Source organism: Wyeomyia smithii, chromosome 2, assembly GCF_029784165.1.
Source record: "Wyeomyia smithii strain HCP4-BCI-WySm-NY-G18 chromosome 2, ASM2978416v1, whole genome shotgun sequence".
Classification (NCBI taxonomy): Eukaryota; Metazoa; Arthropoda; class Insecta; order Diptera; family Culicidae; genus Wyeomyia; species Wyeomyia smithii.
The window spans coordinates 256,513,456-256,539,636 of record NC_073695.1 but is presented as its reverse complement, the minus strand read 5'-3'; the positions used below and the strand labels follow the sequence as shown (position 1 = coordinate 256,539,636).

The window sequence follows — 26,181 nt, the reverse complement described above, 5'->3', positions numbered from 1 at the left end:
TCCGCGGCAAGCAGTCGTGCCCAACGCCACCTATAACCAAAACAAAATTATTTTCATTATCTGCGTAAGTGTCGCTAGTGAAGTACACATGATTATATTTTTGAATTTTTCTTCGTAAAATGGCAACGGTTTGAAGAAAAAAATTCATTTGCGACAAAAAAAATCGACTCTAATTGTTTATAACTTTTGTTGTTGTTAATCAATCGCTAAAATCGTATGTACTTCACATCTAGTCTAATGAAGAATCTACAGTTAAAATTTCAAGTCAATCGGATGTAAACTTTTTCAGTTCTACTGCTCGCCGATTTTGAAAACATGGTTTTGAGAAAAACGCGTTTAAAGTTTCAAAATGCTATAAATCTTAAGAATCGCAATAATAAAGCCTCTTAATATTTTTTTTTACTTTCAGTCAGCTATCCCTGCGCCGTAAAGTTGTCATTCCTGGGCTTTAGTTTTTTTTTCTTTTTTTGTTATCTGATGTAAGGCTGCGCCTAGCCTCTTTCGCGATATCAGTTGGCGTCCGAACCCACGCAAAACTCAAACTTGTCACTCATATTTAAGTACTTTTGAATATGACTCACAGTCAGTATAGAAAAACTCAAACAACACACATCGTACACATCGAGAATGGCTGATCGACTAAAGAAAGGAAAATTGTGAGTAAACACGTGCTGTAGAGATGCTATAACGGTCGAAGCGTGGCAGCGACCTTTATACTTCAAATTTGAATCACTATAACGATCATAGGTAACTTCTAATATGTTACAAAGCCTCGAAATAAAAAGAAAAACGAGCATTGCCAAAATAAATGAAATATGTTATTTTGAAGCATAAAAGTTGTTCGGTAAAAATTGGTTTGAACGAATTTTCAGTAAAGATCAGTACTTGGGCGATGTAGATTTTGATTCTAGGATAGTTTTAGCATGATTTAAGCCGATAAAAAAAATGACAAGAAAAAAAATTTTTTTTGGTAGATATTACCCCTTATATCACTCGCTTTCAAAGGATCGTCTGATATGGTCTTAATAATGTTGGAAGCCGCAGTGCTCCCAGTAGATCATTGAGTCATGGAAACTGCCTAACTCAACTCATCCAATGGTACAATTTCGCTTAGCATTTGCGTTTTGCGTCTCTTGCTCCGATCACTGCCACCAATCTTTTGCTTGGACGACATGAATGCGAAGCTTCCGACCAACTTTACAACATTATGGTTAACCGTTATGTATTCGGCAATTCTAACACACGGAAGTACTCGGCAGGGTACCCGGGTGCCCACCAAAATGAAATGCTACTTACTTCTAAATTTCTGACCGATTTTCGATTTTGACCCGTCAAAAGATTGGTAAATTTGTCTATTTTCATTATACGGGACCTAAAGAGCCATTGGTCCCCACATGATTACCGTAAATCCGGATTTTCGGGACCTTGTTCAAGATCGTTAATCTGCTCCGAAATGGCCATTTCCGACAACTTATCAGATGGACTCAAAATGAATGAATATCAACTCCTGGAGTGATTTCATGAATTTTGATACCAATGTTGGTCCGTTTTATTGACAATTGTACTAATTTCTCTCACCAGAACATGCACCCGAAGATCCGGATTCACAGGAACCAGATGTGGCCATTGGTTCATGTCAGTCTCGGATTCATATGTGTAGAGACGTGGAGGGAAACCTGATCACAAACGAGCAGGAGGTGGTTGACAGGTGGCAGCAGTTCTTCGATGAGCACCTCAATAACGGAGCAGAGAAAGGTGGCGGAAGTGAAGTTATCCTTGGAGTGCCTACAAACGACAGTAGTGTCCCAGTTCCCGATATTTTGGAGATCAAACGGGGAATTGGGTCACTCAAGAACAAGAGAGCTGGCGGCAAGGACAGGCTACCGGCAGAGCTCTATAAACATGGGAAAGAGGGACTAGCAATGGCACTTAACTGGGTAATTCCTAGGATTTGGGAGGAAGAGAGACTACCGGAAGAAATGGATGGAAGGAATTGTATGCCTTATCTAAAAAAAGTACGATCGACTTCAATGCAGCAAAACCGCGACATAACGCTGATCAACGCTGCCTACAAAGTTCTCTGCCATATTCTTCTCCGCTGTCTATCTCCTTTAGCGAAAGAATTCATAGGGAGTACCATGCGGGCTTCACACAAGCACCCGATAATACGGATCAAATTTTCACTCTCCGGCAGATCCTTCAGAAATGCCGGGAGTACAACGTGCCCACACATCATGTTTTCGTGGACTTCAAGGCAGCGTATGATACAGTCGATCGAGACCAGCTAAGGCAAATAATGCACGACCACGGTTTTCCGGATAAGCTGACATGACTTATCAAAGCTACCTTAGACCGAGTGATGTGTTACGTGTGCGTGTCGGGGACACTCTCGAATCCCTTCGAAGCGCGCAGAGGGCTGAGACAAGGAGATGGATTATCCTGCACGTTGTTCAACATTGCCCTTGTGGGTGTAATCCGACGAACGGGCATCGAAACGAGAGGCACGATTTTCAGTAAAGGTAGTCAACTCATAGGCTTCGCAGACAACCTGGACATAATTACGAGAAACTCAACTTTGACTTTGATACTCTAAACCACTGCTTAGGAAGCTTGATCGCTATGGGGTAAGAGGAGTTGCCAACGACTAAATCAAAAGTTATTTATCAAATCGGCTAAGCTTTGGCTAAGCTTACCACAAATCTGGTTCGGTAGATGATCTGTCTCGGCTAAACTACACCTACCCTACAATTGCTACCAACGGTTATCAAAAACTACGTTACCGACAGTAGTCCTTTCCATACCGTGAATCTACATTGCCGGCCACCTCAATTTGACAGTTCAAATTTACTTATCAAAACAAACTACAAAAAGCACATGGAACAGTTTTGCACAAGGAATGAATTTTTTAACTTAATCTTCTCTTTTTTGTTTTGTACCTTTTTCAGCTTCTTCGGTTTCTGGAGGATCATCTGGTTCGGCTGTTGGTTGCTGGTTGTCGGGGAGTGGAAAAATCCGCAAGATAGGGCGTTTGTAGGTCGAAGTAGCTGTTCGCAAAGTGGCAACTCGTACCACTCCGTCGGCTCCGAGATGAATTTCTTCTATCGGTGCGAGAGGCCAAGAGATGCAAGGTTTTCAGTCCTCCTTGACCAAAACAATTTGTTCGACCTGGATGTGGGTCGAAAATGTAGCCTTCTCTCGCTGATGGTTGAGTTCTGTGAGGTATACTTTCCTCCACCGGTCCCAATGTTGTTGGATAAGTTTTTGCAGCTGCTGGTAGTGATCAAGCCGATTGGTTAGGATGTTTGTGTAATTCGGCTCCGGCAGGCTGATAAGTGGCGATCCGATGATGAAATGACCGGGAGTTAGAACGTCTAGCTCCGAAGGATCGTTCGATAGCGATGTCAGCGGACGGCTATTCATGTTGGCTTCGATCTGGGAAAGCACGGTCGCGTAATCCTCAAAGGAGAGCTGGGTGCTGCCGAGAATTTTTACCAGTGATGTTTTCGCGGTTTTCACTGCAGCCTCCCATAGGCCGCCGAAAGAAGGGGCCCGTGGTGGGATGAAGTGCCACTGGATCCAGTGCTGGCTGCATTCGTTAGTTATAGCTTCCCGAGAAGCGGACTTTGACTTTGATACTCTAAACCACTGCTTAGGAAGCTTGATCGCTATGGGGTAAGAGGAGTTGCCAACGACTCAATCGAAAGTTATTTATCAAATCGACAACAATTTGTAATAACTGAAGGTGTGCGTAGTAGTTTAAACCTGATTGATATAGGAGTACCTCAAGGAAGCAATATCGGTCCTTTACTATTCTTAGTTTTTATCAACGACTTCGGCAGCATTGTTTCATCCTAGTTCTAGTGTTCAAACGGTTTTTACTCACATGGAATCCGATTTATGCACTCTAATTGAATATTTTGATGGCAATTTCCTCTCTCTAAACCTCACGAAAACAAAGTATATGATAATCCATTCGCTGCGCAAAAAAATTCCTCAACATCCCGATCCATGTGTGAGAAATTTGTTCATCGAAAAAGTGTCTTCTCTCAAATATTTGGGGCATCACTTAGATTCCTGTCTTTCATGGGGAATTCATCATGGAAAAGTGTCATGTAAAATTTCCACTCTATGTGGCCTTATGAAAAGGGTACGACGGTTTGTGCCTATTAAAGCATTATTAAGCTTTTATTATGCGTGCATTCATTCTACCTTTTCCAATACTTAATTATTGTTTGGGGTCATGCTGCTAAATCAAAACAAAAAAAAAAATCAAACACTTCAGAACACGTGTGTAATGGTAATTTTCAATTTTCCTCACTTGTACCCAACTGAATTACTCTACACAAATTTGAACCATAGAATAATTCCTATTTTAGGATTACGTGATTCTCAAACAATTCTTTTTGTCCGCAATACATTACACAAACAAAATTTTCATCACGACATGACTTTCACAGCTAGGATTAACCGTCAAAACACCAGAAATGCATCTGAACTTTTGAGAAGTAAAGCTAGCATGAACTTGGGTTCAACACGCATCCTGTGTTATGGCCCGTTAAAGTACAATTTGCTGCCTTACGAACTAAAACTAACAACTTACCATCCTGTTTAAAATCAAACTAAAGCAACATTTTATAAGAAATGTAAACGAATATTTATTTTAGTTGCGCCAACCTTTTTGTAAATGTAGGTTTATCTGGCTCCTGCTGGTTTTTCCCTGCAACTTTAATTGTTAACTTGTTTGGTTTGTCCTTATCATTGTAGCCGTAACCGTAATCCCGCCGTAGCCGTAATGACTACATCTTAATTTTTTGTGTTATAGTATGTGATTCCCTTCAGAGGAACTTAGTTCCACTGGGATATCACCTAGTTGTTTGTTTATAGTTAAATTCTCCGCGTATTGTTTTTCTTTTTGCTATTAGTCAGTGTCCACTACCAGGGGGCCTCTGTGTGAGCTCTTTGGTGTAGGGGTCCGTGGAGGGTATTTAAAAAAAGGAGTTCGTATACTTGGGATCTTCTGTAACTGCCGACAATAACACAAGTAGGGAGGTCCAACGACCTATTCAAGCTGTAAATCGAATCTGCTTTGCCCTTCGCAGGACGCTTAGATCCAGAAGCATAAACCGCCGCACGAAATTGACGATGTGCAAAATCCTTATTAGACCTTTATGGAATCGAAACCGTGACGCTGCTCACGGAGGACATAAGCGTACTGGCCGCATTTGAACGAAAAGTGTTGCGGACAATATTGCAGGCACTACTTGGAGCAATGCCCATTGTGCACCTGGCGAAGGTCGGGAGGTTACGATGGGCCGGGCATGTCGCGAGAATGCCGGACGACAGTGCGGTAAAATCGGTTCTCTTCAATGACCCCACCGGCACCAGGAATAGAGGGGCCCAACGTGCTAGATGGCGTCATTTGGCAATGGTAATACACTAATGTAACAACACCAAGGCACACTGGACCAGAAATGGAATCTAGCGGAACGAAATTAATAGTGCTCCCAGGGTTTGACCAGCCGGTTTCCGATCTTCTAGAAAGTTTTTTGGCATAGTTAGGGCTTCATTTTGGACTTTTGAATTAGTTTGGAGTTTAGCCGCGAAGAGGGCGTTGCGATGCTAACTTCTTTCCTTTATGCGCTAGAGCTTTGCGGTATTCAAAAAAGCTGTAGATCTCTAAATTCCATGAAACTTTACAGAATACACAAAATTTCTTACTCTTCAAGTTTCAGAGATCTACGAGTTTTTATAAATTTTGTCTGATTTTCACGTTTTATTGTGATAATTTTATGAGTTCACTCGAATTAATTTCTTACAATTTTTTTCTCGATAGAAATCGAATAATTACGTCATTTTCTCCCGAGTACAGAAGTTTTTGAAGTACTTAAGTGAAAATATTACACAAAATTTGAAAAAATACATAATTTTGTGAAGTAGATATCTCAGCGGGTAGCAAGTATTAGCAAACCATGATTGTTTCTAAAAATTGTTCATCAAAAAATCTTCATTTTCTGAAATTTTGAAAGATGTGTTTTCTGTGTTTTTGTGATATTTCAGTTTGAATAGAACCATAGGTTTCATGAAAAAATACAACTTAAGAATAAGAGTTGATGTCGAAGCGCTATCTTTGCGGCCAAATCGCGAACTAAACTTAGCGTCAAATTGAAGTTCTTATTACACTGAGAAACTTTGCTGAAGACTGCACATAGTTTGTATAGAGTATCAAAGTACTGGATTCAATTCCACAGTAAATCACGAATAACTCAAAATCAAGTTATTTCAGAGCCATATATTCTTTAGCAATGTTCTACCCCATAAAATTTCCCAACTTTTAATGGTATTCAGTTGGTGAGAGCATTAGGTTTAATACCCAATTTTATTGATTGAATGTCAAAGTATACTTGAAAAATCTTTTTTCCAACTGATAATTTTTTTTAGGAAAATAAATTGACGATAATCAATCCGTAACGAATTTTTCCCTTACAGTTTGAACCCTAAGGAACCTGTAAAAAATATAAAAAGATTAGGTTCCATGGAAAATTGAACTGGACATGTTTTTTGGATTTAACATAAGAAAAACCAATTTTTTCAAAAAAGTCATCGCGGCCAGTTGAAAACATCATTTTCTAGAGCTGCCACCGAACAAAAGTTTGTTTGTAACACCATTTTCTATCATCTGGAGGGAGAGCTCCCGGGATTCCAGACTTGTGCAATTTTGGGACATCCTAACCAACATGTCCGGACATATTTAGTAATGCCACAGACATGTCTATATGACGGTGCTTCCCACACAGACAGAATTTAAAATCTAGCTCTGCAGATTTGGCAACCAAAATCATACAAACATATTATTTTTGAAATCGCCGCCTGCTGCGCTTGCTAGTGGTCGATCCCTTTTCCAGCACCTATATCATCCTCTTGCAACAGTAATTGGATAGACAAAGAAGACTGAACTTCTGCATGCTAGCTATTATACGTGACTGCCAAGAGTTATACTTCCGGTGGGTGTGTCGCTGTGCACTCAAGTGAGCAAAATAACAAAAACAACAGCCAACCGGTAAGAAAGTGAAATCGTTTGTATACTTTAGTGTCGACAGTTTTGAAAGTGGACAATTTTTGTGACACTTGCGAAGTTACCAGGTCCCTCAATTTGCATTCTATGTTGCCGAACAAAGAATGCAAATTGAGGGACCTCCTACATCAAAAATGCTTCAAGACACGGTTATAAAATTGGGTGGGCATTCAGTTTTGCATTCGTCGAAATTGTTGAACTGCTCTGAAATGGTTATTGTGTGTGTGTTCTTATATATTCCCTAGGAGAAGGGAACCATTTTTGACGTGGGACTACGTCTATCTGGAAGTTTGGTACCTGAATTTGAAAATCAAGTAATTCAACCAGAGAAAACCAGGGTTTTGAGCGCTTATTTTTCAGTCATTTATAATCAGGTTTTCGAGGTTTTGGCATCAATCGATCAGGAAATTCTTTTACGGTTAAATTAATGCAACGAAAAACAAACTATTGTTTGAAATACACTATTGAAAAATTGGTATATAATATCCTTAATCCTTATGAAGAAAACTGTCGATGACTATGATATTCAACAAAGAACTAGTAATTTATTACACATATACGAGAATAATATGTATAACTCAATTTCGGTGAAGAAACGCCAGTTTCCAAAGTCGTCGTTTATTCATGTGATGAATTTCTTCAGAAAAACTGACTAAACTTCACAAGCGAGGGTAGTACCGATTTAATACTTTATTTAAAACTTCTTGTTTATCTGTCACCCCCACATAAGTCGATCGGTGTTGTTTTATTTGCTTTTGATTCCTTCACGATTGGGTACATTACTTTTCCCGAGCGCAGAGCACCCTTCATTGTGCGACAACGTCATAAAATATTAAACGGTATCATACGCGGTCCAGGATGCTGCTGCAGTCGCTCGGTCGCGTATGGTTTCATAACGAACACAGGACGACACTTTACGGGGCGCCGGAAACAATCTAATGTGCTTGCGAATGTAAATTTCCACGAAACACGAATATTTATGAGTACATCGTAAATGAGGTTTTTTTTTCGAGAAGGCTTGAACGACCGTTTCGTATAACTTGAACAGAAACGGGAAGAACACAAAAGCAGGAGAAATGGATTTGTTCTGAAAAATGTAATGCCAATTTATGGCAAAGAAAACTCATATCAAATGGAAATGGAATGTGTAAGAGAGTGCACAGCTTCACCACCATGTTATCTTGCCACTTTAAATTTATAAAGTAAATACCAATTTCCGGATCATAATTATTATGGCGCTTAGAACACGACCGTCACCTCACGTGTCCCACTGCTGCACTGATATGACTCTGACGAAACAGTAAACGGGATTATCGAATTCAATTTACCAAAATTGCGTTTTCGTTCCCCAGCCATTCATATCCGAATACCATAAAACGATTTCGAAAATTGACACTCTGCCGAAACGGGGACCGCTGCTAGGGTGTCTCTCCGCAGGCGGTAACATCGGCAACGACTTGCCTTTGCATGCGAGGGCTTTGCCTTTAATCTACCGAACGCATTCTAATTTTTCCTGTCGAATTCCACGCGAGTGCGTGTGGCGCAAAATCGAAACGAGGACGAGAACCATTCCCGGCCTCATATCGTTATCTACGTGCTATCTGATGCTGCTGCTATTGCTGGATCAATAAACAAACATAATCATAATCGTAAATTATAAAATTTCATCTCGTTTATTGAATGGAAAAAAAACGATGACGCACACCGTCGAGGGCTGTTGAGTGAAGAGTGCCGGAAGTGCGTGCATGCATTTCTTTTCGCAGCCTAACACTGAAGTGAAGTGCTGGTTTTGATCCTATCGAGAGGATGTGCCATCGATTGCTTTCGCGTAACGCACATCTTCTGATGAATTGACTCCTTACCAATAGGTTCAGGTGTCAGATTACTCCTCTTTACATGAAAATTTTTTCAAGCGTTTACCAATATCATGAAATAACTTCTTCTGGTGAGGTTCATAAAGTTTAGAGTAGATTTTTAGAGTAAAATTTGGAGCATACCCATCAATTTAAGTTAATCAATGATCTCCACCATCAAGAATCACAAAATAATGTTCGCATCTTGTCATCTCTAGCATAATTTTTGCGAAAAAACTGATTATTTGGATTGTCAAATTGCTATTTGCTGTCAGTAGCTTGGGCACCTAATAGACACCTGTCAAAAAATCGGACGGTCTGGGAAGAAACGAATTGACTTTCGTAGTAATTGTGTAGCCTGCATATTACTGGTTTCGCTTCCAAACAGCAATTCCTAATAAATAACTCTATAAAAGCCATTCATAATCAGTAAAGTCAATTGGCGTGCCATCGTCAGGATTGTTTTGCTCACCTGTCAATTAATGCTGTTTTTCATTCTTCATTTAGCAATGCATATTTAAAGAGATGACCCTGTTCTCTGATCAACTAATCAATTCAAAGTTATGAAGATGCAGAAGCTGAAAGGTGAGAACTGTCATCATGAATAACAATTTTTTATTAGGCATTGCAGAATAGCGATCAATAAATCTGTATTTCGAAGGCACATCTCTTCAAAAACATAGCACAAGTGATTTGTTTTAACACATGCATGTTTTATCTTTATTTACTTTTAGTGAGGATGTTTAAAGTTTGCACTCGAATGAGGTCCTAACTTTTACGCTTTGTTGCAGCACCAAAGGAGCACCGTCAGCATCATCGCAGCCAGAGGAATCAAGTGTCACCTCGCTGCTGATGCTGAGTTATCAGTTTTAGGGTACAAGGCAGAGCAGTTAGGACTACACTTGAGCAAATAAATTATTCTAGTTCGGACCGTCGAAGAAATAGGTAGTAATTAATTTTAAAACACCCGAAAGCAGCATGTGATTGTATTTGAAATTTTCATCGAATCCGCGAGCCTTAGTTTCCCCCGCGAACGATCGCGGTTAAATTCCGATAATTCTAAAACTCGCACGAACGAATATCGCAAAGGTTCTAGAAAGTGTTGAAGTTTCCGCGAGCAACTATCGTGAGAATTTGTGTAGGAAATAAGAATTCAGCTAAGTGAACTAAGAGTAGTGTGATTCCAGAAACTAGAAGACTAGATAATCTTTCATCATTTAAGGCGACGAATGAAGACCTTCCTACTTGTATCTTGTACATAACCCCAATCCATCAAAATCTACGATGTAATAAAAAACACAGGAGTATTCATTCCGACAAGAGAAAAGTTAGAATTCTCAGGCATTCCTCAATTTTATATTTCAGTAGAAATTCTTGAAAATGTCTCAGTCAATCTGAAAATTCAACAGATAATTTATCCAAAATTTTAGCAATGAAATTTAGAAATATTTCTTTTTTCGCAAGCAATTAGGAGTAGCAAATCATTAGACATGTTAGAAAGTACTATTAAAATTATAACGAGCAAAATCATTTCAAATCGCCTGGAAATACGCGAAAATTTAATCCACCATTTTTCATTCGAATGAAACTTTGCACACGAATGTGGCTTAGCAAACTGGGCATTTTTCACAGGTGGAGAGATTTTTTACACCCATGAGTTACATTCTAAAAGGGCGTATGCCTCTTAGCATAGGTTTTATTCGAAGCCTTGTAGCCCAGAAACTGTTGGTTGTATCGAAAAACTGTCTGAGAATGAGTTGTAGCGAATCGAAAATGCATCATTAAAAATATCCACTGTACAAAAAAAAATTTCTTGACCAAAAAAAATAAAAAATAAACATAAAATTTTAATTTAAGAAAAAATAATTGAATTTTTTTTTATTTTTTTTTTTTTAAAGAAACTTGACGTTAATACGGAACTTTTAACAAAAAGTCCAGGATGGCGAAATGAAAAATAATTTTTTATGGTAGATTAATTTTTTTATGAAAATTCTAATTCAAACATTTTTCAAAATATTTGCATTCTGATGATTTTAAAAGATGCAGAGAGTCTTTTTGACTCAAAAAGCTCTTGGTAGTAAACATTCTAAATGCAGTGGTTTTCGAGTTATTTTAAATTTAAGCTCGAAAAATTATAATCATTTAGGAAAATACACGTTTTTCTTAATTTGTCCATGGTTCTCCAGCAAAAACCATACGTTCAATGAAATGCTTGATCAAAAATATAGAATTCATTCTTTGACAACAAAACGATTGGGCGAACGGTTCTCAAGAAAAGAGTTAAATGTTCTAAGTGATATAAATATATATAAGAATCAAACATTTATTTTCGAGTGTTATTATCTTAGGAACATATTGTTTTTATGACATAGATACTTTACAGAACTAGTTTCACCTTATATTTTATATACATCATAAGTAAATGATTCGTCATGTTTTGAAAACAGCTTCGTTTGTATCTTATTTTATGAAATCGGAACAAAAGAGTAATAGTTTTGTGTGGCAGCTATTATTATAGATTTTTTAAAAATATTGCTCCATTCTGTTACTCCTTGTTCATATTCTTCATATGATACCCAACTAAATGACATTTTTGATGAATTTTTATTACTTTTCCGATTAGACCAATCATACAATTCTTTTGCGCTTGTAATGGGATGTTCATGTTTTTTAGCTAAACTTGCATTTCCTGCCATTCGTTTTAATATGCCACCAATTGCAACGCATGGGCCTTTACCATGAGAAGTCGCAAAAAATGCCACTCTGCATCGACGTTATATTTTGTTTTGAACTTGCAAAGACTTACAATGTTTTTTCTATTTTTATATTGTGAGGCAGCTCCATCAGACATTAATATCGATTTTTTCAACTCTATTTTTGTTTTCAAAAATCTCATTACTCAACCGCAACAGTATCATGATGGAGTACTTCCGATATTATGATGAAGCTGATATTCTTAAGTGTTCCAGATTCTGAATAGTAAACAACGAAGGGATGAATGGTGGCTTGACTATCATTCCAATAACTACACGAATCTCTAATTGATAGAGACGTATTAAAATGGGCTTGACTGTTCAATATTTTTAATTTTGCAATAACGTTTTTGTTTAATTTGCGTAAGCTTGATGAGCACTGATGATCAGGAAAGGATTTACAGCATTTGGGCTTGGTGTATTCCATTTTCACTTTATTCATCTTCACAAAATGCAAACTGTTACTAACACATCTGGATTAGTGCAATCGTATTTATATATGAAAACAGATATTATAGGTAACCCAGTAGTTATTGGTTGCGTACTTTACAAACAGTTATTATTAGTAAACAAGTAGGTAGTATTGCACGACAAACATATTATTTTATAAAACATTCGGCAAGGGGGAACGTGTAGGTAGCATAAGGTTTAGCGCTTGAGTTATTTATCCAATCGTTTTGTTGTCAAAGAATGAACTGTATATTTCTGATCAAACATTCCAATGAATGTATGGTTTTTGCTGGATAACCATGGACAAATTAAGAAAAACGTGTATTTTCAGAAATATTAATAATTTTTCGAGTTTAACTTTAAAATAACTCGAAAACCAATGCATTTAGAATGTTTACTACCAAAAGCTTTTTGATTCAAAATGACTCTCTGCATCTTTTAAAATCATCAGAATACAAATACTTTGAAAAGTGTTTGAATTAGAATTTTCATAAAAAAATTAATCTACCATAAAAAAATTATTTTTCATTTCTCTATCCTGGACTTTTTGTTAAAAGTTGCGTATTAACGTCAAGTTTCTTTAAAAAAAAAATGAAAAAAAAATTCAACTTATTTTTTTAATTGAAATTTCATGTTTATTTTTTATTTTTTTTTTGGTCAAGAAAATTTTTTATTTGTACAATGGATATTTTTTTCATGATGCATTTTTGATTCGCTACAACTCATTCTCAGACAGTTTTTCGATACTACCAACGGTTTCTTGGCAACAATGCTTCGAATAAAACCTATGCCAAAAGGCATACGCCCTTTTAGAATGTAACTCATGGGTGTAAAAAATCTCTCTATCTGTGAAAAATGCTCAGTTTGCTAAGCCAAATACGTGTGCAAAGTTTCATTCAAATCAAAAATGGTCGATATTCGACCATAGGTCATTTGGCGCGATCTTGCTCTAACCCGAAAAATAATTACTGTGGATTTGAAAAAAAGCTTAGCTCAAGTACTACAAACTGGTTCCATAGGTTCCATTTGTTCCAATCCACCCATATTAGATTACGGCGACCAGTGGTGAAAAAAAAATAATAGGTGTGAGCATTGCTTATAAGTTCATCTGAATTTTAACCTATCATGTATAAGGCATGTTTGAACGCAATATTTGTATGAGATTGCTTACATTATGGGCAAGGAATAGAAAACCCTAGTAACAATATTGGTTTTATCAAAGTTTTATATCGCTTTAAACCGTGCTGTATCGAAACCCGTACAGTATCGAAACCCGTACACCTTGATGTTTTTCGTCAGTTTTAAGCATTGTAAAAATAAAAATTCATATGATAGTTACATGTACAAACATGTAACTATCATATGAATTTTCATTTTTATAATGCTTAAAACTGACGAAAAACATCAAGGTGTACGGATTTCGATACTGTACGGGTTTCGATTCAGAACGGTACAGCCAAAACAGCGCTATGAAACTTAAATAAAACCAGTGTTGTTACTTGAGAAATGCTATCTGTCGAAAATCATGGTATTTTGTCCGTGAGCGGAAAAAAAATTCATTGACCTATATTTTAAGTGGAAGAAATAACAGGTGTAAAATAAACTATTCATCGTGACGTGACTGTCAATAAAATTCGCTTAATGAAAAAATATTAATTTACGGTTCTCTGTGAGTGGAAACTGTAAGTCTGTACTGATAAACTAATAATTCATAAGTTGGGTTTATAATTTTGCTTTTTGTTTATCGGTAAGGGGTCGCGGAGAAATACCAGAAGAAATCAGAACCACGAGGGTGGAAAGGAAAACTAGTTCTAGGAATGTCCGCCGAGTAGTGAAATTCGTAAAAAAGATGTATTCCTCACAACTAGAGCCATCAAAACGAAACTTGAATTGAAGGTGACGTCTAAAACCATCCGGAATCGTTTGATTGATTGTAAATACCGTGTTTGTACTACCAGAAAAACTATTTTCGCATGGGGAAGATTTTGTAAGATTTTGTCGGGTGAAATAGCAAATTTTCAGCATGAACTAAAACATTGTTACGTAATAATATCACGTAAAAGCAACATCAACATCAGCAGGCTACTTAAAATGGTCTATAGTAAATGCACAGACATTCAGACGTGCCACTCGTAACGATTCCTTCGCCCAAAATATAACGAATATTTCAAAAATTTGTTTAGTTGAAAAAATTACCGTTGGTGTCACTATAAGCAAGCGCGTATACTCATTGTCAAAGACAAGAACCGTCAGTAATGGCGCGAGTGTCGTTATAAGCAAAAAAATCCGTTTTTACGAAAAATTGTTAGTAGGCAGTAAGCTCACATGGTGGAGCATAAGTATAACGTTTCGAACAAGGACGAATATTTTTAAGAATTTTTTTTTCGAAGACGCACACCTGTTTGTCTGTGGTAAATCTATCAATATTATTTGTTATTTACATTCGTGGATATTTTCGGCAAAAGCTATGTTTTTCCGAACAATGCAAGAACTTCGTTTTAAAAACAGAAGCGAGATTGAATGAAAAAAATGTTGTGTAAACACTTTTCAGTTCATGTTTAGTTATTAGACAAGGTGAATGGATCATATATTTACATTAAAGTAGCACACCAATCCTTTCAACATTGAAATGTATATGTAGTATTTTGACAGGGAGGTAAACCCCACGTTTTAGGAGATTTATGTTGAAAAATTTATTTTTTCATTGTCACTATTACTTTCGATTTCTTGGCTTCTCATCCTTGTTGAACCTTTTTGGGTCTATTATGTACATATTATAAGCAAGTTGTACAAGTTGAAACCTCATTTTTTTCATTTTTTCTTTGATATTCGAGCTTTGAGGCACACTAACTCATAACTCCTGATTTTTTGCAAATTTTGAACGGGTGCTTGAGGCATCGTTTGCCACCAAAAACTAAAAAAAAATTGAGTTGTACCAATCATCAATTCAACTAACGATATATGCGCCCTGTTTCACGATAACTTGAGAGTAATTTGAAGCCCTTCACACTTCAAAATCATACAAATCACAATTTAGCTCGCAGTCATCAATTACAAAAGAGGTTATTTATCTTAGAAGGATAAGGTTGACGATTTAGGAAATACATAGCTCATAACTTTGCCAAAAATATCCACGTACACACAGACATAGACGTAGTAGGGGAACTGCTCCATTATTCATCTCAGCCCATATATTCATCTCATGTAACATGAAAACACAATTGAAAACAGAAAAAAAAACACATATTTTCTAACTAAATCGATCTGCTAATCCATGGAGTGGATTCTTTTTAGTTCACTTTAGATTTCTCATTAAGTAGAATCCTCAAAAACTCACTTAAAAGCTCTTAATTTGATATAATAGTCAGGCATCTGCACTCGAAAACTTATTTATTTCAATCACCCACCTCAAAAAACAAAATCCGCGCATTGTTCTGTACGGCTACAACGGGACTCGTTCAGCAGCCAACCAAAGTTTTTCTCATCACAAAACAAAACAAAATCACTCTCTACACTAAGAATACTTTAATCTTTGAAATGTTCACCTCAAATTTCCTAAAACAAGCTTGAATGAGCAGAAATATATTTGTTGAATTTCTACAATTACTAAATTTCAACTGTATGTATTTTCATCTGTTTTCACGGCGTTGAAGAAAATCAAACGTTGCCAAATCGGTTTCTGATAATACGAACAAATCATACTGAAAATGTTGAATTATTCCGACATAATTGACATAAATGAACAGCACAGTCATCGTTACCTAGGTTACCATATTTGCACGTAAACAACTACAGCGGATATCTAGGTAACCTACTGTGACGGGCTGCGGCTACGTTCATTCATTATAATGTGATTCATTCATGATTAACAGTGCACTGTAGTGTGATGAATATGACGGCGTCGTGAGATAAATAATTGAGCAGTGATTTAAGTTTTGAGATGGATATGGGAGCGTTGTGCAAAATGGTTTGTTTTACAAAATTCAGGATAAATCTAGCTAAATTTACTAAATATACAATGCTGAAAGATTCCATAAGAGCACGTAAGCGTATTTTGTTTGTTTGTTCAATGATTTCGTGAAAATTTGGTGTTTAATCCGTACACTCTTCATAAATATCGGCTTAATGAGATGAATAATGGAGCAGTTCCCATACTCTGCAAATATCTCACCATTATAGACAATTTCTCCCATACCATGACGTCCTATGACTCCCTTATGGTCCGTGTTATCGGAGTTGATAGGTTCTTTTGGAAGCCTATCCATGAACGCATTTAGTTAACTATGAAAGTTTTTCTTATCCTGTAGCTTGGCAGCATCGGTTGGCGCGTAGCGTTGGATAGACGAGACAAAGGATGATATGTCAGTGCGGATATCGTATGCATTATTGGGCCAGTGAATATTTTATAAATACGTAGTTCTTTGTTATTCATCATAAGCATAATTATATAATATCTTGTGTTGAACTATATAATCCCAGCTGGTCTCGAGGTACGATGGTGGCCTAACAAGCCAGTCGTCGTAGGTTCGAGCCTCGACTCAGGAGAGACTGTTAGTGTCAGTAGGATCGTAGCGCTAGCCCCGTTATTATCCTGTACACTTTAAAATTTGGCTGCGAAGTCTATGTATAACAAACAGAAGGTCGAGTTCCGAATCGGAATGTAGCACCAAGGCTATTATTATATACTATAAATAATACCTTGCATAAACATCGTTGTATACAAAGGTAATCCGGTTCCAAACAAAAGTTCAGCGTACTTCGCTTATAATGCTGAATTTGTTCCAGAAAATTCATTCAAAATGTTCAAACGTCTTAAGGTGTAACGATTAATTTGACTTCACAGCAGCTTTTCGATCGTAATTCTTATTAATGCTACTAGTCAACGTCCGCACGAACAGAAATTTGTCGTCCCTCAGCCGCACAGCTGCAACATACAACACGCAGCAGCGTAAGAAATCATGCATTGAACTGTTTGAAGCTCGATGTAAAAAAACGACCAGAATGACAAAATAACCTCAATGCTCACCTAATCTTTTGAATGTATTTTAAAGCATTTTTTCTCAAAAACACGTTTTTCTGATGAAATCCAAGATGGCGGCCAAATTTTTTCTACTTCAAATGAAAGCTCTATCATTCCTCTTGAAAACGATGTGTTGGTTGCAGGGGGTTCAATGACAAATTTTAGAGAAATAAATCGATAAAAAGGTAAAGAATTGCTCAAAAATCAATTTTTGTTAAAACCGTTTAACCGGTTTGTGCCCGAGGGGTAATATGAACTAACCAAAGTGGTTTTCTAATTTTTTCGCTACTTTCAATCATTTAGACATAAAAATATCTTTTTTGAAAGACCTCATGTCACCAGTGGAACGGTTTCAGCGAGAATTGCTCAATTGTGATATTGGCGCTCGCGAAAAAATAACACTGAAGGAAAGTTTCAGATCGAAATGGTCTGTTCAAATTTTCTTACTGTGAATCGAACTTTTGATTGAATCTCATTTTTGATGGAGAAAAAACTTTTTCTCGATTTGTGGGGGCCCCAAAAATGCGGGCACCCGGGGCCCGGGCCCCTGGGCCACCCTTAAATCCGGCATTGATTATTCCTATAATTAATCTTCGAGAAACCATCTGACGTGAAGTATATATCTTTTATAATTGAAACATGTTCGTGTCAAGCCATCAATAAATAAAGTTTCCATTGGTCTAGTATTCGAATTCCAGCGGGAATTGAGGTTAAAACGTTGTTTTTTTGTTTAAGGATGACAAATGGCCATTAGGGTGGGACAAAAAATAAATGTTAGCTCCCATGCACTTTTCGTGTTCCTCATGGGTTCTGTAACAACTGTGTAACTTTTCAGATCGATCGGTGGAACGCCTGATTTGCGCCCGATTTTTAAAGTTTCCATACGATTTTATATGGAGAAATCCACTTTTTCAAAACTTATCCTCTAGAAATTTCCAGTTGGCTCCTAAAAATATACCAATACATGATATTCATAGGAAATTTTCCTGGGAATAATTCTTCTGAAGACTGTAAGGCGCTACTAAAATTTGTAGAAAAAGTTATTCACCTTAAACTGATCAAATGTCTGACGAACGGCTCAACATTGAATTTTTCCAGCAACACTGCTGCAGCATGCTGCTGTTGCAAACTCAACAACGTGATGAGAAACAGTTTCGCGTAGAATTAAGCTTGAAAGCGTGATTTTTTGCTCATAGTATTTTCGGAGAAAATGCTTAGAATATCAATCCCTATATTTTGATAGTATTCGTTGTGTGATTTATACCCCTAAAAGTGAGAAATCAGCTTTCTAAACACCCCTACGTAGTGAAAAACATTTTCGTGTATAAAATATTAACTATCAAGTTTTAATGTAGATTGATTACTCCCCCTAGAAGAGGGAAATAAGCTTTCTAAACACCCACGTCGTGTGACAACTTGCCAATTTAATAGATCATACCCAGGTGTCTTTCAGAAAGGAGTTTGGTAGATACATAACTACAATTTGCGCAGATACATGGCCAGCAGGTCACTACGAACCAATGAGGTGTGCACAGGTGAGGAAGAAGAAGACATTCGTCTGTTCTAGTAGCGAAAAAAGGTAAACAGAAGCAGGTGTTTGGATTGTGACGTAGATCTCGGTCAACAAGCAAATGCCATTTGAAACCAGGCATGTCCAAACCCAACACACCACTGCGTGTGTGTTTTAAGCGATGCCACGGAGGGTATTTTCATTGCCCTTCAGTGCTTATACAAAACGGAAACCCACAGTGTTCTAAATAAAACAGCCCTTCAGAAGCTTCGGCTAACACAGGCCCGAGTGTTCCCGACTTCGTGAGCCCTCGGGAGCCCCCTTGCTGACACGTGTTTTTTTCAAACGCTTCATTTTTACAAAAGTAAATATGAAAAAAATATTGCAGGTGATTGTATGCGATGACTACCGTCAAGCTATCCATTATTATATCATTGTCGATCTCGTCGTGGCGACCAATGCTTGTGTGTTCCCCGAAACTGCAAGCCCTCGATTGCTTCATGTGCCGAAGATAAAAAAGTTAATAAACGAATGGCACTCCGGTGTTTTGTTTTTAGCTAGCGACGGAGGGTAATACGAATAGCCCTGCGTAGTGTGTTTTTTAGCAGAATTATCAGTAAAAAAAAATTAAGTTTGAGCCAAAGATGTTTATATTTTCAACAGACAGCGGTTTGCAATCAACACGGGGAACTAAAGAAAAACTACACAGTAAAAAAAATTTACATTTCTTTAAATGCACATAAACGGAGCATTAGAAACCATGTAATATTCCGTGTGGCATTATATTCACATGCAATGTAAATGAATATATTGTTAATTTGCATGCATATTTATATTCAAAGCTTTAAGTTTACATCACTTAACGTACAAATTTACATGGTTTAAAACGGTTCTGTACAGTGCATTATTGACGATGTGAAATTGTATATGTTTTTCTCTTTATGTGCTAGAAACTGCTATATGCATTCATTTGTATTAGCTGTAAATTTCATTTTTTGGTACTGTGTACGAAAACCTACCCTTTTCCAGTTGTTTCGGATCTTTCAGCGGCCCACCTTGATGCCCGCTCAACCAACATCCCGTCAAAAGATCAATACTCTCTTTTTCTCTTTTTCAATAGACTTCATTTACGGTGGTTCGTAGTGACCTGCTGGCCATGTATCTGCACAAATTGTAGCTATGTATCTACCAAACTCCTTTCTGAAAGATACCAGGGTATGATCTATTAATTTGGCACCAGAACCCAAATTGTCATCCGACGTGGGTGTTTAGAAAGCTTATTTCCCTCTTTAAGGGGGAGTAATCAATCTACATTAAAACTTGATAGTTAATATTTTAAGCAAGCTCTCCGATAATGAAGATAACGTGAACAAAATATCATACCTTCAAGCTTAATCCTACACGAAAATGTTTTTCACTTCGTAGGGGTGTTTAGAAAGCTGATTTCTCACTTTGAGGGGTTTAAATCACACAACGAATACTATCAAAATATAGGGATTGATATTCTAAGCATTTTCTTTGAAAATACTATGAGCAAAAAATCACGCTTTCATGCTTAATTCTACGCGAAACTGTTTCTCATCACGTTGTTGAGTTTGCAACAGCAGCATGCTGCAGCAGTGTTGCTGGAAAAATTCAATGTTGAGCCGTTCGTCAAACATTCGATTAGTTTAAGGTGAATAACTTTTTCTACAAATTTTGTAGCGCGTTACAGTCTTCAGAAGAATTATCCCCAGGAAAATTTCCTACAAGTATCATGTATTCGTATATTTTTAGGAGCCAACTGGAAATTTCTAGAGGATAAGTTTTGAAAAAGTGGATTTTCCCATATAAAATCGTATGGAAACTTTAAAAATCGGGCGCAAATCCGGGGTTCCACCGATCGATCTGAAAATTTACACAGTTGTTACAGGACCCATAAGGAACACGAAAAGTGCATGGGAGCGAAAAAATTACACCAACGCTTTTTTCCCATACAACTGTGTCCCAGTCTAATGGCCATTTTACCCGGAGTTTGTTGATCCTGAAATTTACCCAAAGGTCCTACTACAGCTAAAATCTTCCAGAAAGGTCGTCAATGGGCATATGTTGTCTACAAAATAATACCTACTATGTTCGTTTTGGAAGGGTTGTTTAAGTATAATTGTATGAGAAATCCTCCCTAAAACTTTAAAAGGGCGTAACTCAAAAATTAGTCCAACGATAATTTTTAAATTTGGCACAGAAGTGCAGAACAGTAATACAAACCAACTGGAATTGACAGTTTTGATGGCGTATTTTATTTTATAATAACGGTATTTGGAACACCGTGAAAATGTTATTAACAATTAATTTCAAGTAACTAAAATTATAAGATTAAAGTGATTACTTCTTACATTCAACATAAATGCTTAACTATACCTTTTCTTCCCGGAATCTATGAGAATAACAGCGAGAAGGTATGGTAGAAACTTGTTTACTTAAATATGACTACTTGTTGAAGAAGGGCAATGTTGTAAATTATCATTCGGGTTTTTGAACGACTTTGTATAACGAACTTGAAGTCCTTAATCAGAGCTGCGACTTTGTCGAAGAAAGTATAGCTCGGATTCATTATCGCGATTATTATCGCAAAGGTTATCATCGTGAAAATTTTCTTAGAATGAGTTTCTACAGTTTCGGTGTTTGAATTTGAGTAATGCTCTCTTCGACAATCTTCATATGATTTCTTCTCAGATTGATGGATTTGAATGTTTAAGATACTCCTGTTTCATAAAAAATCAATTCATGAAAATTAAAACGGAATTAATTATAGTGGGGCTGATATGCGATTGTTTTGCAGAACTACGTAATAAAAAAAATCGCATATCAGCCCCAGTCTTTATGACCACTGAGACTAAATGAGTTTATCAAACTTGTTAGTTTTTTTTCAGGTGAATCACTTTAAAAGTGTGAAAATATTGTTTATCCTCGTTAGGTCTGATCCTCGCTTGTTACGCATATGCCTATAGTTCAATTGAAGATTGTTCCGGTTTTGATCTGACTGTTATTGATCACTTTGAATTTGCTTTTGTGCTGTTTTGCTCAACATTAACAAGGAAGAATAAATTGTTGTGAAAAACACCATTCAAACTTTGAATGCAAGCGTTATTTTCTATAATATCTATTATGGGACTAATATGCTGACCTGATATAGTTTGAAAACTTTGTAGAAAAAATTATTTCATTTTCAAATTTATTTTGAAAAGCATTGACAATTCTAACCGCTGGTGCCCATAAATCAAAATCGACGAGAATGCAGATGGGACTGATATGTGTTTCACGTCAGTGTAGTACTACTTAACCCTTTAATTTTTAGACGGACTTCGAAAAAATCCCTATGAATTTTTATAAACATTTATAAACATTTTATTTAAAGTATTGATTGAAGCTTTCCAGAGGTTCAACTGGAGGCCATCTAAAGGCGGCACTGGGCACTAGAGGGCTAATTGTAAGTTCGTCATACAAAGTTTTTCAAATTGTGCTCTTAAAATTGACAGTTGGTCTCATAGTGTCCCAAGGTATCGACTTTTTGTCAGCGTAAATGTATAAAATCACCACCAAGAACCGTTTTCGAACACTAACCATTCAATTTAGTTTTATTCCACACTTATCACCAATCACTCACACGTTTCCGGTTGTCGATGTCATTATAAATCATGATATATGCACAATTCCTCTCTCCAGCAACAACCCCACTAGCAAATCCTCACGTACCAAAGCTGACAATAAAGAAAAAAAAAACAGCAGATAAAAAAGGCTCCCGGGAAAGTAAATTAGGAATGTGACAAAGGACGGAACTAAGGTTGGTTTCGAAGTTCTGCACGAACCTATTGATACCTGCGGTTGTGCCATGAATGCACAAAGATTTGCTTTCCCAGTGAGAAGATCGGTTTCAATTTTCCGGTTGTCTGTTGCCTGTTATTGTCCTATGTGTGTGTATGTACGTGTACGAACTTTATGGACTCCTAGTCCGAACGGAGAGAGGTGGAGGTGGTTTTATCTTAACAGATCAAACGGGTTTATGCAGCCCCATCCTACCTCCCACTGCTACGGTTGACCACGTCATCTAGATGAAACTTTTTCTTTGTTTCATTCTGAGACTCCGAGCTATCAGGATATAGTAAAACGGATGCTGCTGGATGGGGAAAAAGGACAATCACAATTTTATCTGGAAAATTAAAATTTTCATCTTGCGTGCGGTGAGGTTGGATGGCAGTGAGCGCAAAAGATTCAACTTTTACCATTCAGGAACGCCAGATTGGGCCACTCACAAATATCAAATGCAATCTGCAATTAAACGTAGCTTAGAAGCTTAGGTATGAGAAACTGTTGTTGGCACTACGATATACAGCAAAAGTTTCGAACAAGAATTTTCAGTCCGCATGTGTTGCCTCTGGTTGTGAGGAAGACTGACTACGGCAGCGTTTATGATTCAGGAGACCTAATGAAATTTACCGTTATTTAGAAAATTATTGCACGATAAATCTCCCGAAAATACTCCCGTTCGCTATTAAACTGTCATTATGCGTCTTGTTTAAAATTTATGAAAGCCATAATATGTGTCCATAAGCTGGAACATAAATTCCCATCTCATCTCGAACAGGGGAGGTTGCTGATTGCGCTGATGGGAAAAAATTAGCCCTCGGGTTTTTGTGGAAGATTGCAGAGTACTGGGCGGGAGATGCAGTTTTGGAAGGTGTCCACTAGTGGCATTGGCTGCTATGCCAAAGTTAGGGCTAGCCCCTCCTATCAGCGTTTGGGTGATTGTGAGCAATTCGGATTGGTTCGTCTGTCATTCATTGAGTGCAATTATTTTTTTTCATTCTCATTTGAATTCTGAAAGGCTATAAAAAGCAGAATATTTCGCTCATTATTTTCTGTTTCAGGAAAGGGAATACGGCGCACCGGCTTTTGTGCTCATAGAATGATGTTGCTCAAAGAAACCCCTCGAGTGGTTAGATTTATGTGTAAATGAGAGATGTTAAAAACTGGGAAGGTTCTGAAATATTTTATTGCATTTTGAAATGGAAAATATACGCTTAAAGCCAATTCGAATGTATTTCGGTTAAAAATCACAAATTTTGTTAGAGAGCTAAATCTGGTTTGTTTGGGAAACTGCTTTCAATCCTCATCCAGCGCATTGGCGATCATTTGCTGTATCTGAATCCTCAAGGAGAGATTCTTCTTGCCAGATAACTGCCTCATAAACGGATGTAAACTCATCAGAAAATTGTAGTCAGAGTCCGGCGTGATAATAGCCTCTTTTACAGACTTTTTATCCTCCAATTCGACCGGTTCTGTCTTGATGCGGGCTCGCAGTCGATTTTTGAACGTCACCTCTCTGTAAATTTGGGGTGGAAGCTCAATCACTTCACAGCTGCGAGCGGTTTCCAACTCCAAGTTTTCGTACGATTCGGGCTGCGATACAGTTTGAAAGTTATCACCCGCAATCAGGTCTTCCGGATCGCTTTCTTCCGCCAGGGAACTGTATTTGGCGGTCGCCCCAGAATCGTACCGTCCTCTTTTCGTTTCGGGATATATCGATTCGATGGCTTCAACACTGCAACCTACGGTCTGGGTAGGTTCTTCATCGTTGTTGGAAGAGTCGTGCTTGCCATCAAGATACTGCCAGTTCTCTTCGTCCGCTGTCTTACTTGATTCTTCCGGTGATTGTGAACCAGCCGGATAGTAGTTATCCCTGGTTCGAAAGTGCCCCAGCAGGAATGACATCGTATCATACAATGGCCACGTGGAGGTGGCTTGCTCGCCATCCTCAATACGTTTCACCTCTCGGCGAAAGCTATCGCGCAGAGTTTTCCAGCGAGTTTTAAGTGAGGATACTGGAAATTTGAAGAAAAGTATTAATTTCGTAAGTGCTCTATTAAAATAACTATATTTCAGAACATTACTGCCCAAACTGTATTATTTCTTGTTATGAGTTTAAAATTATTGAGAGTTAGATATAATTTGAAATAAATTAACAACCACACTGCAACGTAATCTATCGCCCCGCCCTAGCTCAACACTGCCACACACACTCACCATCAGCGGAGTTGAACGATTGGCGAATTTCCTCCCAGCCGCGATGCGCAACCTGTACGCGCTGCCGCAGATGCTTTCGATGCCATAGCGCCGGCCGTGCTTTGACGCAATCGATTAGCTTCAGCGTTTCTTCGGTAATGTTGATGCTCCGACTGTGAGCCTGGCTACTGGAACCTATCACCGATGAATTGCCAACCGGACCGGGTGTAGAAGCGACGACAGCCGCAGTCACAACCGGAGGTGCCATCGTCGTCACACAAAGGATCACTACTACAACTGCCACAGAGCTTAGCCTACTGTTCTTCCACTTGCGCAAGGTCAAAAAGTGGCGTATGAAAATATACACTGTTATCACCGAAACAAAAATGGCACTTTTAGCACTCTGTGGTACTTGGCTATCAAACACTGGCTGCACTTCGCGTAGTAGTCTGTATACTAAAAGTCTTTCCGAGTTTTGCGCGAGAATCTCAAGGCGGCTTGCGATGATGCGTATATGATTTCACGTAACTTTGCACCCATACGTATAGAACGTATAAGCGATTCTTTTTTGCTCGTACGCCTCGTTCGTTCCTCTCGGCCACTACGTACCAGAACTAAACGTAAACAGCCGGCGGTGGTGGCGTTCGGAGCTCGCGCAGCGCAGCGCAACAGGCAAAATAGGCGCGACGCCAAACCAATACCAACACACGGAAAGGTGCGACTGACGACTACGTGTGCCGGATCGTGCTCGATCGGCTAGGCGCTGGACGTTTTGGCGCGTGAAAACAACGAACCGATCGATTGCTTGCGCTAACCGAGAGGCTGTTGAAGGGTATGAACCGATACGCCTATAGGGTACTGGGACTAAATTGGGTCGAAGGATGGTTTGCTATTTTCGTGTACAATGGGATAAAATGTTGTTTGTAACGAAACTATAGGCTGGACCTGGGAGGGAGAAACGAATTCTACACTCAAAACAGAGAACACAGACATGCGTCGTTTTTTGATAGCGTGTAGAAATCTTCTTGCTATAAGGCATGCATTACTCAAACGAAGTTTTTAGTAACATCAGAAATACTGAATGTGCAAATTTGTCTGTAAAACACAAATTTTTCGAGTCTGCGTTATTTCAATATGCCGTTGAATAAAAGTTTTTTCAGAGTTTTGGGTATTGTTTTATATATATATTTGCGCAGACTTTCTGAAAATGTGTACGAGTGCGTAACCTGTGAGGCAGGGTTTTCAGGGTTTCATGCAGTTTCAAAAAATTTACAATCCTACACCTCACTATTTTGTGAAACGAGAATTAACATTCGGCCGTGATGAATTGTATTCGAAATAGTAACCAAAGCCTTAAATCCAGAAAAAAACGCAAGCTTAAGATTCGAGGTTCGCTAACATGATAATTACTTAAAGCTTATGAATTTTATTTCCTCACGTAAAAATAAACCAAAATGTTTTGTAAAACGACAATGAATACA

The 26,181-nt window shown here is 37.9% G+C and overlaps 2 protein-coding genes across 2 annotated transcripts; both read right to left on the bottom strand.

Moving 5' to 3' along the window:
* Window positions 1–3,132: 3,132 nt before the first annotated feature.
* LOC129720561 (uncharacterized) lies at window positions 3,133–16,393 on the bottom strand. Its single transcript, XM_055672040.1, has 2 exons — window positions 16,300–16,393; window positions 3,133–3,665 (listed from the first exon to the last, which is right to left on the bottom strand). The coding sequence occupies exons 1-2, from the start codon at window positions 16,391–16,393 to the stop codon at window positions 3,133–3,135; spliced, it is 627 nt and encodes a 208-aa protein (XP_055528015.1).
* Window positions 16,394–23,718: 7,325 nt separating this feature from the next.
* LOC129723509 (uncharacterized) lies at window positions 23,719–25,332 on the bottom strand. The gene is made up of 2 exons (XM_055677775.1): window positions 24,722–25,332; window positions 23,719–24,519 (listed from the first exon to the last, which is right to left on the bottom strand). Exons 1-2 carry the CDS (start codon window positions 24,966–24,968, stop codon window positions 23,801–23,803), a joined length of 966 nt encoding a protein of 321 aa, XP_055533750.1. The 5' UTR covers window positions 24,969–25,332; the 3' UTR covers window positions 23,719–23,800.
* Between the last annotated feature and the right edge of the window lie 849 nt (window positions 25,333–26,181).